This window comes from Melospiza georgiana, chromosome 22 (genome assembly GCF_028018845.1).
Source record: "Melospiza georgiana isolate bMelGeo1 chromosome 22, bMelGeo1.pri, whole genome shotgun sequence".
Taxonomy (NCBI): domain Eukaryota; kingdom Metazoa; phylum Chordata; class Aves; order Passeriformes; family Passerellidae; genus Melospiza; species Melospiza georgiana.
Window position 1 is genome coordinate 7,172,476 of NC_080451.1, and position 15,548 is coordinate 7,188,023.

The 15,548-nt window shown below is 44.2% G+C and overlaps 1 protein-coding gene across 1 annotated transcript in view; it reads left to right on the plus strand.

Moving 5' to 3' along the window:
* The window catches only part of KAZN (kazrin, periplakin interacting protein), a 228,187-nt gene that overhangs the window by 51,005 nt on the left and 161,634 nt on the right, over positions 1 to 15,548 (plus strand). The window contains exon 2 of the mRNA XM_058039356.1: positions 7,861 to 8,018. Coding sequence (XP_057895339.1) covers positions 7,861 to 8,018 — 158 coding nt within the window. The remainder of the gene's footprint in view (positions 1 to 7,860; positions 8,019 to 15,548) is intronic.

Sequence of the window (15,548 nt, forward strand, 5' to 3'; positions counted from 1 at the left end):
CCCTGCTGCTGGCACCCAGAATTTCTGCTGTTCTCTTCCTTCTTATCTAAATAAAGCAGCAATTGTTTCTGGAATACAACAGTTGCACACCATCAGCCATGGAGGTGACAAATAAATGATTACCCAACAGCAAGGAGCAAGCAGCAGCTGTGTGTCCTATTGTATCTGCAGGGTGCCCAGACAAAGGAAGGAATGATGAATCTGACTCCATGTTCTCAGAAGGCTAATTTATTATTTTCTGATAATATATTATATTAAAGAATACTATACTAAACTATACTAAAGAATACAGAAAGGATACTTACAGAATGCTAAAAAGATAATAATGAAAACTCCTGAGTCTGAGTGATATTTTTTTATTATAATGTTCAGTAGTTTAACTAATACAGCTGGGGTGAATAAACGAGTTTTTAGGGGTGGGATCACTTGTTCACCTGGATGATGTTCTTGTAGCCCTTGTGACATTTTATCCAAAGAGGAAAATATTGTTTATTTCCTGAATGATCCTGGCAGTGTTTTATTGAGAAGAAACACTGAGCCTTTTCTTTTTTAAAATTTTGGCCAAATTCTAGTGAACTTCATCTCACTACTACCATTCGCTGTGATTTACAGCTGAAGCAACTGAGGAAAAGAAAAAAAGTCCTTTCCAGAGGGATGGTTTTAAAAAGCTCAGAAAGATACAGCAAAATACAACAGCTCTTCTTTCCCTACTCAGTTTGGATATGTCTTGGATACATTAACAGGAATTTTTTAGCAACAGGGGGGTTCTCCAAGGAGAATATGGACATCTGTCCTTGCAGACAGGTCTGGAACTCACATCTTCTTTCCACTCAAATATGAGCTTTTAAATGGAGAGGGAGTGTAAGGAGAAATTACAAAATTTATTTCTGCGTCGCTAGATTCAAAACACACCAAAACAACGCAAAATTGTCATTTTTATTGAAGTGATTTAAAGTCCAACTTTGAGAGAAGCTTCTGCACCACAAAGGAAATGTCAATGGAAAACTTTGATTATTAAAAAGCTGCTACCACCCTGCAGAGCTCCACTTGATGCTATTTTCATTTCCAAAAAGGTCGGGTTTGTAAAGAGAACCTAATAAGCTGAAAAAATGACCACCTTTATTGCTGAGCTTGTTTTCCTCTGGAACTCTAGTGCCATTTACTGGTCTGATGGCTTTCTTTTGCATGTGGGAAGCTCTGAATGCAGCTCTTTGCCACTTACACACCAACCATTCAGAACCCAGAGAGACCAGCTCCTCAGTAATTACTGTAATGGCTTATTTGCAGTGTTTCTTGAAAGGTGATTGAGCCCCTAATGCAGACACCAGATATTTTTTTTTCTTCACTTAATGGTGTGGTAAATTATTCCTACGCGGGGGCTCATTGAATGCCTCCTTTGGAACAAGTTAAAGGCCACAAAGGAAGAAAAAAGCTGTAGGTCTCTTCTTAGCAATAACAGGAGAAAATATTTCTGGAGTGGTTCAGATTGAGATCTTCCCAGCCTTTCTGTCGGGCTGTGGCTGTCAACAACGTCTGGCACAAGCACATGGATGGGGCAGATGGCTCAGGGTGGAATTTCCAGCTGCAGAGATGCAGGATGTTTTCCTGGGTAGAGGAAAATGGGCTCTGTTTGCTCAGAGCTTCTGCCTTGTGATCCTGATGTTGCAGCTTTGCTGATCAGCTTCTCATCTGGTGGGGGTGAGAGGTGTTAAACAGTGCAAGAATGGGGAACAGGCTGGAGATTAGGAAATATTTCTTCCCTGTAGGGGTGGAAAGCACTGGAACAACTCCCCAGGGAAGTGGTGGAGTCAGCATCCATAAAAGTGTCAAAAAACCAAGCAGAGATGGCATTTGGTGATGTGGGTCAATGGGCACAGGGGTATCTGCTTGAAGAATGGACTTGATGATCTTTTTGGGGATCCTTTTCCAACCCTGAGGATTCCATGCTTCCATGACTCTGTGATTTCATGAGCTTGGCTTTTACCAAGGGAGGTTTCTTCTACTGCAAAGTGAATAAATTAATTGATCTGTCCAAATGCAATTAGCAAATGCTACAGCAGGAAAGGCTTCCTAATCAGAATCATTAATCTGGCAAAAATGAACTGTTGCATGTCTTGCATGTCCTTTTTTTGGACACAGCAAAAAACAACCTCAATAATATAAATAACACCGGGCTTTATTTATAATTTAGCTGTATAAATATCTTATTTTTACACATAATTACACACATTACTGTCTACATGCCATAACCCAAACTGCCTTGAATTTCCAGGGCTGCAGGGCTGGCTATTTTTTGGTTCCAAAGGCAGGATTTTGAGCTTTCTCAAGAACATTCTTAATTTCTGCCCAAACCTGTGCAGACAGAAGTTTTTGCAGGTGGGGATGAGGGAATATTTGAGAGCTGGCTGTGATTTAGAGAAAGCAGAACACACTGCTGATCCTTGTGCTGTCTGTCTCTCTGTGCTTTCAATGCCCCAAACCTGAGGGGGGAAACTTTCCCCTCTCACCTCCTTTGAGGGAATGAGAGCATCCATCATTATTCATGGGGCTGAAGTCACACAAAAGGCTATAATTTGAGATGAAAATAAAAAAAGAGTTCAAGAAATTGAAAGAGTTCAAATAAAAAAAGAGTTCAAGAAATTTAGTCAATCACCTGAGCAAAACAGTTTCACATACTCTTCAAAAAGAGGTTTCAACTGGGAAAAATATAAATCAAACAATTCAATTGGGGTTGTCCAGTCTTGAGAAAAGAAGGCTCTGGGGAGGCCTTAGAGACCTTTCCAGTACCTAAAGAGGCTCCAGGAGAGCTGGAGAGGGACTGGGGACAAGGGATGGAGGGACAGGACACAGGGAATGGCTCCCACTGCCAGAGGGCAGTCCCTGGCTGTGTGGGGTGGGTGGTGGGATGCTCCTGCTTTTCCTCAGGTCCAGCCTCTCCTGGAGCCATCCCTGCAGCTCTCAGGAGCAGGAGCCTTTTTTATCCTTTTTACTGCATTTTGAATCAACACACCAAAGTCAGACTCAAACATCTTCTCTATTCCTTGTGGCAGAGCCAGCCCAGGAATCCTTACTCACCTTCCTTGATAAAATTATGATCGTGTCCGTCCTCTTTCATTTACTCACTCCTGCTGCCGAGAATTAATTTTAGACTCTGCTGACTTTTGTCAGTAGATCTCAGGATATATAATCTATGCTTTATTTTATTTTGTGCTCATCTGGGCAGTAGCTGGAGTGTATAAAATGGGGTCTCCTGGAACAACTTTATTGCTTCAGTCTCTTCCTTGAATGAGTTTTTGGCGCAAGTATAATTTTTCCCTCGTCTCCGACAGAAAGCAATTTCCTTTTTCCCCTGCACGTCCTTCAGGCTCTGGTGATTCTGCCCTGAAGAAAAGCAACTTTGTCAACCCATTCTTGCTTCTGGGGGTGGCAAATTGTCCTCACCTGAGCACCTCAGCACAGCACGTCCTCTCTGATAGCAGCAGGCAGAACCCCTGCCCCACTAAGAGATTATTTGATCTCTTTTTGGGGTGACACCAAAGAGCTAACAGGGGATTGTTATGGTTCCTTCACCTCTTGAAATTGATCCTTGCAGTGGGGAAATGATGGAATTGGAATGGGGAAAGCTGGGATGCTGGCAGGACTTTGACAGCTGTAACTTTTCTTCAGCCTGTTTCGCTTGCAGTGTTACTGAGGTGTTACCAACCTTGAGCCAAGGGGAATGACACAGAAAGGGAAAGGGGCTGTCTTCATTTTTTCCCTTTTTTTTTTTTTTCATTTTAAGGGACCAAGAAGTGTCTTTTAATCTCCACTGGACATTCCTGTGTTTATATCTGAGGTTCATACTTTTTTCCTTGAAGAATTTGATGCTTTCACAAAGAACTGTCTGGGTTAGTGGAAGTGTTGTTCAGCAGAAATGTCTGAGCCATAACACTGTGAGAGATGAAGGGTTTGCCTCATTATCTCTGTCCTTTAGATTTTTAGTGGGCAAAAGGCAGGAAGTTTCTCTTGATTTAAATGAGAAATATCCAATTTCTTCTGCTTTGGAAACTGTGTTGCAGATTGACACAGGACTTCCAGAAAAATAGTGTCAGGAATGGTCTGGTCTTTTCAGCTTTGTTTTCACTGTGTGTGTAGGCTGGAGGTTTGGAAATGCCTCTTTTACTTTCATGAGGAAGACTCAGAGGATTTTATTTTCCAATACAGTTTCCATTGTGTTCATGGGAAAAGATTTGTTTTGCTAAGCAGAGTATAAACACAGCACTGTGGCAGATCCCTCTAAAAATTGGTTCAAGTCAATACTGATCTGCTTTCCCCACATTCTTGCTGGAAAATATTTTTTTCTGATTCCTCTGGCATCTCTCTAAACCTAAAGAATTACAAATGAGAGAAGCATTTACCCCCCTGAGCTTCATGTGCCACATACTGCTCCAACAGCACTAAACTTCCCAAACAGAAGAGAAGAAATATCAGAGATATTTCAGAATTGAGAGCTCTAGCTTCAGATGAAGAGGTTGGAATAATATAGAATAATATAATTAGGTTTGTTTTGAATTACTTTAAAGTCAGAAAGCCTGGGAGAAGTTCTCCATGTACCAGTTTCTGCTCTCAGTCTATGTAAATCTGGAAGGGAGCCATCAGCTGGAGGAGAACTCTGGTGTACATTTGTATTACTGAAAGCAGATGTGGGCTTAGGGCTCCAGCCAAAACTTCAGAGGAGGAAAAAAATGATCTGTCCTCAATTCCTCACTGGTCAGAAAGGATGGGATGGATCAATACTGGTGCATTAGTGCTGGGGAGATGGCTTTCAGGCCTGACATGTCTGATAGAGATGCTAGCTCAGTCTAGAAGTGATAAGAAAATCAAACTGCTGCTGCCTGTGCACAGCCATGTGCCTGCTGCTCTCCTGCATGGGAAACCTGCAGCTCCCTGGGCTCACAGGTGTTGCTTGGTGTGAGGACAAATGATACAAAATGATTTGTTGATAGTGATGTTAGGAAAATTAATCCACAATCACCAGAGGTTTATGTCCAAAAGGGAGGCAGAGGAGTCCTTTCTGGTTTTATTTGAATAAAGGGAGAGGCCATGGGGCATTCCCCTGGGGTGTCTCCAGTTTTTGGAGGACACAGCCTCCTTTTTATCCCAATTTCCAGCCACATTTCCCTTCTCTCTTTCCCCATTGGCTGAGGTACTTGAGAGGTCCAGACCTCCCAAAACACCTGATCCCAAAGATTTCTCTCTAATGTATAACCCTCCCTTGTCATTTTTAATTCTTATGGAATTTAGGGTTTTTCTTCCCCATTGTTTCTTTCATCTCTCAATGTCTGATTTCATTTATCAGATAAAGCAAATATCTTTTTCCATTCATCAATCAGTGGAATCCTTCCCATTGTTTCATCTCCCAGAGCTGGTTTTATCTAGCAGCAGCCCCACAGCTGATTTGCAAAGACAAATCCACCATTCCTCTCAATGACCTGGGGAAGTTCAGCTGCCCATGGTTTCCACCCCTTTCTGTGCCACACTGCTCCCCAGGCCTGTGTCTGTTGGTGATGGAGAGAGATGGGGAGACTGACTTGGTGATCAAAATCTGATTTTATTGTGGGACAGAAACACTTATATACCATATCAGGGAGACCGGTAATGTGCACTACAATTATTAGTTAAAATCACATACAGAAATTTATGCAAATAACAACATCTCTTGCTTGCAGAGTTAATGGTATTTTCTTTTTCCAGTAAACCCATTTGATTTAATCTTCCTGCAATCCAGGTCTAATTTGCAAAGTGCTGTTTGCTTTTGCCAAGGCATCCTGTTACCAGATCTCTTATGTCAACCAGTCCAAAGTCCATCATCTGTCTGGTGTCCCCCAACGTTCCAACACGTGTTCCCCTCAGACATTGCCCTGGGAGCCTCCACGGGCCAGGCCCACGAGCAGGAGGAGTTTGGGACACAAGATGGGGCTGGGCTGTGCCACCCTGATTTTTTAAGTTTTTCTAAGCCTTCTGATGTTTATATTCTTGTAACAAACTTTCTCACACACTTTATGTAAATAACTCATTGTTTTGCGTTCTTTTATAGAGGAGGAGAAATTTGATGGGCTGTTGGTTTGTCCAGTGTCATTGGAGAGGTGCCACTGTCACCCTCCAATCCACTGTCACTTTTGGAACTCTAAAAATGTTGGAGTCAGAATTAAACTTCCCTCATTTTTTGCATTAGAAAATCCAGTGTCCACATCTTTCTGTTTCGTGTCCCAAAGTGACAGGGCTGCCTTGTGGCAAACATGTGGGGTGCACATGAGCCCCACCCAGCAGTGCAGTTGTTACACAGCCAAGATTGGCCCTGGCACAGCATTCCCAGAGCAGCTGGGGCTGCCCCTGGATCCCTGCAGTGCCCAAGGCCAGGCTGGACAGGGCTGGGAGCAGCCTGGGACAGTGGGAGGTGTCCCTGCCATGGCACAGGGTGGAATGGGATGATATTTAAGATTCCCTCCAATCCAAACCATTCCATGCTTCATTCTATGATTTATCTATTTAAAATAGACCCTCCCTCACAGTGAGCCTCAAACCCCTTTTCTATTAGCAGGAGGTGCAGGAACACCCTGAGTGCTGGGAATCCTCCCAGTCCCCTCTCCAAGGCATCTCCAGGCACAGATTTTGTTTTATTATTTTAATGAAAAATAAACCCTCTCAGCAAGGAGGATCCTGCTCTTTCCCTCCTGCATTTTGGAGACACAACTGTGATTTGTTATGGCCCTTTTGTCTGGGGAAGATTTGCTCCTCAATGAGTGGTTTCTGGCTAATCTTTACTACTTCCAATTTTGTGGCAAGATCTTCTTTAGACAGAACTAGGTCGAGTATATTTCAATTTCCTCGTGTTCTTAAGATCAGTTTGTCAGAGAGCCCTAAATAACAGATTGCTTTATTCATAAACAGCCTGAGCCAGCCAGGGTGTGCAGCACGTTCAGGCTGTGACAGTGATGTGTTACTCTGAGTTTATCAAAGGGCTCCACTGCCTCAGCCACCAGCACAAAGAAAATACACTGAAGAATTATTTGGGTCTCATTTTTTTAATGAGCCAGCAGTAAAAATGAAACTTCCAAACTCACCACGGCTGAGGAGCAAATCGCAGCGCAGATTTTTCAAATCCAGAGATTTTCATTGGGTGGAAATAAATGTGGCCATTGGTTCATATATAAATTGCAGCTTCATAAAGTGTGTGAAATTGCTGGGGGATTTCTGTGAGCTGTGGAGGAGGTGATTTCTGACTGGGAGCAGAATCTCACATATAATACCTGGGGTTTGAGCCCACGAAGGAGAATTTAAGAGATTAACAGTGATTCAAATACCAATAATCACAGAGAAAGAAAGTGAGCAATGTTTTAGTTGTTGGTCTGACTCACTCCTACTCCAGCTAATAAAAAGCCAATTTTTCCAGCTTCTCTCCTCTGTGTTGTGTGGAGTTCTGGTTCACTACACATCAGAGAGAACAGGTCTCTGGGCTGTGAGTCAAGAGACTGACTATTGTTGTTCTTATTTTCACTTTAGCCATGACTTGTTACTTGAGATTAGAAACATAATCACAGAATCCTGGAATGATTTGGGTTGGAAGAATCCTTCAATACAACCTCATTCCCAACCACCCTGCCATGAGCAGGACCAGGTTGCTCAGGGTTTTTATCCCCATGTCTGTATGATGCCTTTGCTGCTCCTCTCAGGAGAGTCCAGGGGAGGAAATGGGGATCAATTATTTCCAGCTCCACCTTTCCAGAGCAAATCACTCTCATCTCAAACTGAAAAAATTGTGTTGGCTTCCTCCAGCATGATTTAATTCCTGTTTCTTGCTTTCCCTCTGTGTCTCCACAGCTGTTGAATCACTGCATTCCCTGAATGACCAGATCTCCCATTTCATTGTCAGCAAGTCAAAAACCCTGGATGAGGATGAAGATGCCTTTTTGCCCAGTGAGAAGGAATCTCTGAAAAGTGCCATGAGGCTGATGAGGCACCTCCTGATGGATGCACAGGTAGGAAATCAATACACAAATGTGTGTTAGGATGTGAGGAAGGCACATTGCACACATCTGGAGGGATATGACATTTTTATGTGCAGCTTTAGCAGTGGAGAACATTAATTGCTGATTCTTTAAAACTGATTTTGGCTTCTGAAATCTGCAGCTGTGGGAAGAACATCTCAGTGTTCAGCCTGTGCTGGGGCTGAGCCTCAGATTCAGGGTTGAAAATGGCTCTTAATTTCAGGAGAAAATGCAGCAATGTACCCATTGATGGGAATACAGCAATAACCCCATTGATGGGAATCCAGCATCAGCACTACCAAAAGAAAATCATCTGTCCACTAAGCATCTGTGCTCAATGCCAGATTTAGAAGTGTCAGACAACTGAGCTGTTGGTGTAGCCAAGCTCTAAAATGCCAGTTAAAAGTCATGAAATTATGTGCAGATGTTTCTTTGTGCCTTTGTTGCTTCAACCAAAAAATCTCTCTCTCTGTAGCTTTGCTGTGTTGTAGTCCTTCCTTCAACCTACAAAAAGCACCCTTTGAAATATTAATTATATTTATCTTTTTATATTGCATTTTGGTCTTTATTTGCAAAGCCTGGATGGAAAATTACAGCTTCTGTCAGAGGGCTCTTTTGAAATGGGGTGGTCTCTAAAATCAGGCAAAGGAGGCCTGAGGTTGTCCTGAGATCTTCTGAGTTCCCCAGGTCTGGGAATGGCCTGCTCTACTTCCATGTTCTCCCATGTGGAGCCTGGTCCTTCCTTCTCCTTCTCCTTCTCCTTCTCCTTCTCCTTCTCCTTCTCCTTCTCCTTCTCCTTCTCCTTCTCCTTCTCCTTCTCCTTCTCCTTCTCCTTCTCCTTCTCCTTCTCCTTCTCCTTCTCCTTCTCCTTCTCCTTCTCCTTCTCCTTCTCCTTCTCCTTCTCCTTCTCCTCCTCACTTTCAAAGCCTCTGGTCCTGCTGACTTTGGCTGGCAGGGATCCTGTTGCCCATGGGGAGTGGCCTGGGGATCCCTGCTGTTAACAGCACATTAATTTTAATATTGTGTGTGTGCACCAGGAGCCAGTCCAGGTTTGGAGGCTGTGGAGAGCACAGGGAGCAAACCCTCCCTGTTTCTGTGGGGATGGTGCTGATCTCATCTGTGCACATCTGTAACCAAGTCCCCTCCATTTCCCCCAAGCCACCAGAGTTAATGCTGCTGAAGTGTCATGGGGAACACAAGGGGTGAGATTGTACTTTTGGATCTGCTCCCACGGTGGGAGGAGATCCCATAGATTCCCCTGCAGGTGGGAATAAAGTCACAGAATCCATGGAAATCCATGGAATCCTCCCAGTGTGAGGCTCTGGACAGAGACAAGCTGAAATCCACTGCTTGGCCCTTTTACTCTCCTCTCCTGGCATGGACCTGATTTTGACTGGTGGATAATTTGATGAAAGAGCATCCAACTTGACATTTTGGGCAGCAAGTCTGGGTTAAAAGAGACCTCAAATCTCATCCCATTTCACTCCCTACCCTGGGCAGGGACAATTTCCACTGGACCAGGTTGCTCCAAGCCCCATCCACCCCTATCCCAGTCCCTCTGGGCAGTCAGGCATCAGGGCAGGCAGACAAAAATAAATATGGGGCAAAATGTACCTATTGATAATCCCCTTGTGCAGGAATTCTATTTTTAGCACCCAAGAATTGCTTTCCTACTTATCAGATGTCCTGAATGCATATTAATTGGTGCCTGTGATAGAGAGACTGATTAGGAAATGCTAAGAACAATAGGGAAATGTCAAGTGCTCCTGTATCCTCATGATGTGCCTGGATCCCTTCCCAGAAAGGACAGGATGTTTTCTTGCCTGGGATTTTCAAGTTGGAAGAATGACAAGGTGGGAAGTGGTAGTGGTGAGCGGAAGGATGGAAGTAAACAGGTGATAACATCCAGTAAAAAAATCCAATAAAATAAATCCTCTGAGGAATGAAAGAAACATGAGTCTGGCAGGAATATCAGCAGGAATATCCCTGCCAGTGTGTGAATATAAATATGTGCTAACCCTGACTGCAGAGTGCCCTGTAGCTCTAATCATACAGCAGGTAAAAATATTACCAGTGCAATTATTTCCTTTCCTTTCCTTTCCTTTCCTTTCCTTTCCTTTCCTTTCCTTTCCTTTCCTTTCCTTTCCTTTCCTTTCCTTTCCTTTCCTTTCCTTTCCTTTCCTTTCCTTTCCTTTCCTTTCCTTTCCTTTCCTTTCCTTTCCTTTCCTTTCCTTTCCTTTCCTTTCCTTTCCTTTCCTTTCCTTTCCTTTCCTTTCCTTTCCTTCCCTTCCCTTCCCTTCCCTTCCCTTCCCTTCCCTTCCCTTCCCTTCCCTTCCCTTCCCTTCCCTTCCCTTCCCTTCCCTTCCCTTCCCTTCCCTTCCCTTCCCTTCCCTTCCCTTCCCTTCCCTTCCCTTCCCTTCCCTTCCCTTCCCTTCCCTTCCCTTCCCTTCCCTTCCCTTCTGTTATTTTATGGAAAGATTGATTGTGCAAGGCTCTGTACAAAGATAAACTAAAATCCAGTGCTTGCCACTTTGACTCTTCCATGGACCTGATTTTGTCTGGTGGATAATTTGAGGAGAAAACATCCAGTTTGAACTTTTTGCTGGACTGCTAAGCCAGCAGGAGTGGCTGCTCAGAGGGGACAGCTAATGGGCATTTCTCACTTCTCTGCCATTATTAATCTGCTTTGGAAAGGCAGGGATGATGTGGGGGTGATGCTTTGTGCCTGCTGCCCTTCTGCCTTGCAGAGAAATTGGACACAATTTTGGAACTCTGCTTGGACACACACCAGGAGATGTTGCTGAAACAAAGCTTTTGGGTCCACCATGGGTCTGACTTTGATCTTGAGTCATTTTTTTTTGGCTTAGGATGAATCACTGAAGCAACACACAGAGCTTTCCACTCTGGAGAACACTGTGAGGGCTTTCACAGGAGCCTGTGCTGGGCCCATGTGCATCTGCCTGTGAAGGGACAGGTCCCTGCCCTCCCAGTGAGGTGTCACTGGGAGCACAAAGGACAGGGATGTTCATCAGAGTGGAGAGGAGGAACTACAGCACAGAGGCACCATCCTGGTGTTGTTTCACTGCTGGATTTTCTGGTTGTTAAAATGTGCACTCTGTGCCCCTAAGCATCAGCCCAATCCCTACATATTTATTTCTCCCTTGGCTGCTTGGAAGACCCTATTTTGCCCATCAGTTTTCTAAATTTACTCCACTTTTCACTGATTTTAATGCCTCAGTTTTGTGGTAGTCATGTACAAGCAACTGTGACAGTAGTGACTGTGGCTTTACAGGGGAAATGAGAGGTCACTTCTTGGTAATCACAGCATGGAGAAACAGCTGTTGAGTGGGGAAAAATTCTTCTCATCCCCCATGTGCAAATGAGTTTTCTCCAGGGAAAATGGGGCATATTTTGCACTCCTCCTGATAGAGAAATGGCACGGGTGGCAGATGAGGTGGCACTGAGGGGAGGATGGCACTGGTGGCAGATGAGGTGGCACTGGGGGGAGGATGGCACTGGTGGCAGATGAGGTGGCACTGGGGGGAGAAATGGCACAGGTGGCAGATGAGGTGGCACTGGGGGGAGGATGGCACTGGTGGCAGATGAGGTGGCACTGGGGGGAGGATGGTGCTGGCAGCTGTGGTCTGGGCTGGCTGAGGGGCTGCTGATCCATCAGCCCTGTCAGCAGTGTTAAGCTGCACGCAGGGAGAGGTAATAAGCTGTGTGGAGTCTCTCAGCAATAGGCTGTCAGCTCAAATTCAGCCCAGGGAAGACAGTGATTTAATGGAAGTCATTACAATCTGCAGGATCTCTTGACCCCGGTGCTCTCCATCCCTTCCACACCCTGGATAGGATTTCCCAGGTCACAGAGCTGGCTGACAGCTCTGGGAAAAAAGCAGCATCTCCCTCCCTGCTGTGGGAGCTGGGGCTCTGTGCCCAGAGGCTCCTGGAGGTGTCCCAGGGGTGCAGCACATTCCTGACATCACCTTCCCTCCCTGGGTCACCCTGTCTGTGCCCACCTGGCAGCGGGAGGGCTCCAGCAATGGGAATTGTGCTGCTGAATTAAGAGGTGTGTTGTATTTGTGGGGTTCCCAGATGAAGGAAGGAATGATGAATCTGACTCCATGTTCTCAGAAGGGTAATTTATTATTTTATGATACTATATTATAATGAAGGATACTATACTAAACTATACTAAAGAATACAGAAAGGATACTTACAGAAGGCTGAAAAGATAATAATGAAAAATTTGTGACTCTTTCCAAAGCCTTGACACAGCTTAGCCCTGATTGGCCAAAGAGTGAAAACAACTCCCAGCAGAATGCAATGGAACAATCACCTGTGGGTAAACAATCTCCAAACACATTCCACATGTGAGCACAACACAGGAGAAGAAATGAGATAAGAATTGTTTTCCTTTTCTCTGAGGCTTCTCAACTTCCCAGGAGAAGAATCCTGGGCACAGAGGTTTTTCAGAAAATGTGATGGTGACAAAAGTGTGCTTAGATAATGCTGGGGTGTTGCAATACTGAATGACATTCACACGCTGAGATATCCAAGGCAAAAAAGCCACATTTATTTCTGGACTTCAATATTTATAGAATTCCAAAAGTGACCATGGATTGGAGGATGATTGCCACCTCGCCAACCACACTGGTCAAACCAACAGTCAATTAATTCTTTTTCCCTCTAGAAAAGAATGCAAAACAATTATTGTTTACATGAAAACGGCATTAAAAACTCTACACAAAAATGTATACATCAGAAGGCTTAGAAGAACTTTAGATGAACAGGGTGACACTGGGGCATACAAGCAGGTGGAGAGGAAAGGTGCCTTTATTCCCCTGCCATGTCCCATCCTCTGCCTGGTGTTGGAGTGAATAAACAATTCCGCTGCTGCCAGCCCCATGCACAGCGCCGTGGCAGGGACACGGCAGCCTGTGATAGATTGTCACTGCTGTCAATCATTTCTGACACTCCTATTATGCTCAGGAAGGATGTTTGCTCTGTGCCTGTTGTTTTATAATCCTCAGAGGTGGAATTTTATAGCCTAGCAGTGTTTTTTCCTCAGACATTTCCCTAAGCAGGATTTATTGCTTCTGAGACACACGTGACATGAATCCATTACACCTTCAAACTTTAAATCACCCCCCAGCTTTGCCTAAATTGCTTTTTGATTTGTTTTACTTGAGTTTCTGTTTCTAATTGCAAATTGTGAGAGAGTGGACTGGCATGGAGCAGAAGGTGTACACCATCCAAGGGCTGACTCATGGGCAGCAGCTCTAATCCAGCTGTTTCCAGAGGAATTTGTCTAATGAGCAGAAAAGGCACCAGCATCAGCCCTAGATGAAGGGTAATGGTCTCTTTTATGAAGGAGCACATGACATTTTGCTGGATGCCTGCCCTCAAAAGCCAAGCTTTCAGGAAGTTCAGTCCATTTAGCTCCTTCCATGAAGTGCTTAATTGACTTCAAGTAGATCTGAAGTTCTTTGGGAGAAATACCTCCAGTGCCTTTCCCAGCAGTGCTGTGATTATCCTCAGGTGTTGTTCTGCAGGGAATGAAAAGGCATCAAAACCATCTTTGGGTTTGCATTGGACTTTTTGAATGAGATCATAGCACAAATGATGACTGAAGAACAAGATCAGCTTTGTGGGACATCTGGCTTAGATTCACTTGGATTGCAGTTGGTGCCCAGGCATGGGAGTGTGAGGGCACTGAGATACTCAGCCCTATGGGAGTGTGAGGGTGTTGCAGACATTTTTTCACAGAAATCCTTTTTTTCAGATTTCTGTGTCTTCTGGAGGCCAGAGGCCTCCGAAGAGAAGGTAAACAATTATTATCAGCTGCTGGGGAATGCAACAGGAGCACCTATTTTGATTGGTGATTGGTTCATGTTCTATGTTTATAATTAAGGGCCAATCACCAGTGCAAGCCAGGGGACTGAGTCCTTGGCCACAACTTTGTTTTAGATTCTTTCTATCTAAGCCTAGCCTAGCTGCTCTGCAAACCTCTCTCTATATTCCTATTAGTATAGTCTTAATGTATTATATATAATATCTTAATAAATAAGACTTCTGATTCAAGAAACAAGATTCACCGTCTCCTCTCTCACCAGCTGCGCCCACTCAGGCGCAGTAACATGAGGGCACTGAGATATTCAACCCCATGGGAAGTGTGAGGGCACTGAGATATTCAACCCCATGGGAAGTGTGAGGGCGCTGAGATACTCAACCCTATGGGAGTGTGAGGGCACTGAGATATTCAACCCTATGGGAGTGTGAGGGCACTGAGATATTCAACCCTATGGGAGTGTGAGGGCACTGAGATATTCAACCCTATGGGAGTGTGAGGGCACTGAGATATTCAACCCTATGGGAGTGTGAGGGCACTGAGATATTCAACCCTATGGGAGTGTGAGGGCACTGAGATACTCAACCCTATGGGAGTGTGAGGGCACTGAGATACTCAACCCTATGGGAGTGTGAGGACATTGAGATACTCAACCCTAAAGGAGTGTGAGGGCACTGAGATATTCAACCCTATGGGAGTGTGAGGGCACTGAGATACTCAACTCTATGGGAGTGTGAGGGCACTGAGATATTCAGCTGCTTCTCTGCTGGGGAGTTCATTTATTTCTTAGGTAAAGACAGAAAATCAGCCTGGATGTGCTTCTAACCTTAATTGTTAGTGTTCTCATTGCGTAAAAATCATAGAAGAAAGAACACTTCCATTTACATTTAGAAGTATTTTTTCTTTAAACTCTGGTGTTGTAGCATTTTCTTTTTGGTTGATTGGTTGGTTTTTTTCCTTTACTCTGAATCAAACAGCTCCAATCCTCACTGACTCATGGGACAAACCTTAGCAGGTGTCTGCCAGGACAGGTCTGCAGATGAAGTTAATGCCAGTTTGGACAGAGGATATTGCCTTGTTTTCCTTTGGAAAATATCTGAGTATTTCAGTTGTCACCACCTTAAGCCTTTTAAGCCTGACACTGATACCCTGTAAATAAATCATTTAAGGTGAGAGATTTTGGAAAAAAGGAAAACCAGCTTGGCATGACTTACATTTAGTGATTCAACATCCCACCAGCTGTAGGGCTGTTAATGTTTTTTTGCATTACCCTCCATTTCTAACCAGACAAGATAATAATTTCTCAGCCCTTTTACATTACAGTCTTTTCTCCAGTGGTCCCTGTTGCCTTCCTGAGCAGGCTGGTGTGGAGACAGCCACAATAATTGCTGCAGAACTAGAAGCAGAGCAGTGCTATTTCCCCAGATGACCTTTAAAAATAGTTCTCATTTTCTACAGAGGGCTGTTGGATAAAACCAGCCATGTTGTTGCAGTATTTTGTTTGTTGCTTAAATGCTTCTCACCATCTGTTTTTCAGACTTTTAGCAGAGCTTCAGGAGCAATGCCCCATGACCTTTGTTTTCACACGAGTGGGTCCTATCAGTATCAACAGGAAGAACAGGGGAAGGAGGATTTCCTCTGGGTTTCAATAAACTGAAATTATTGGAGTT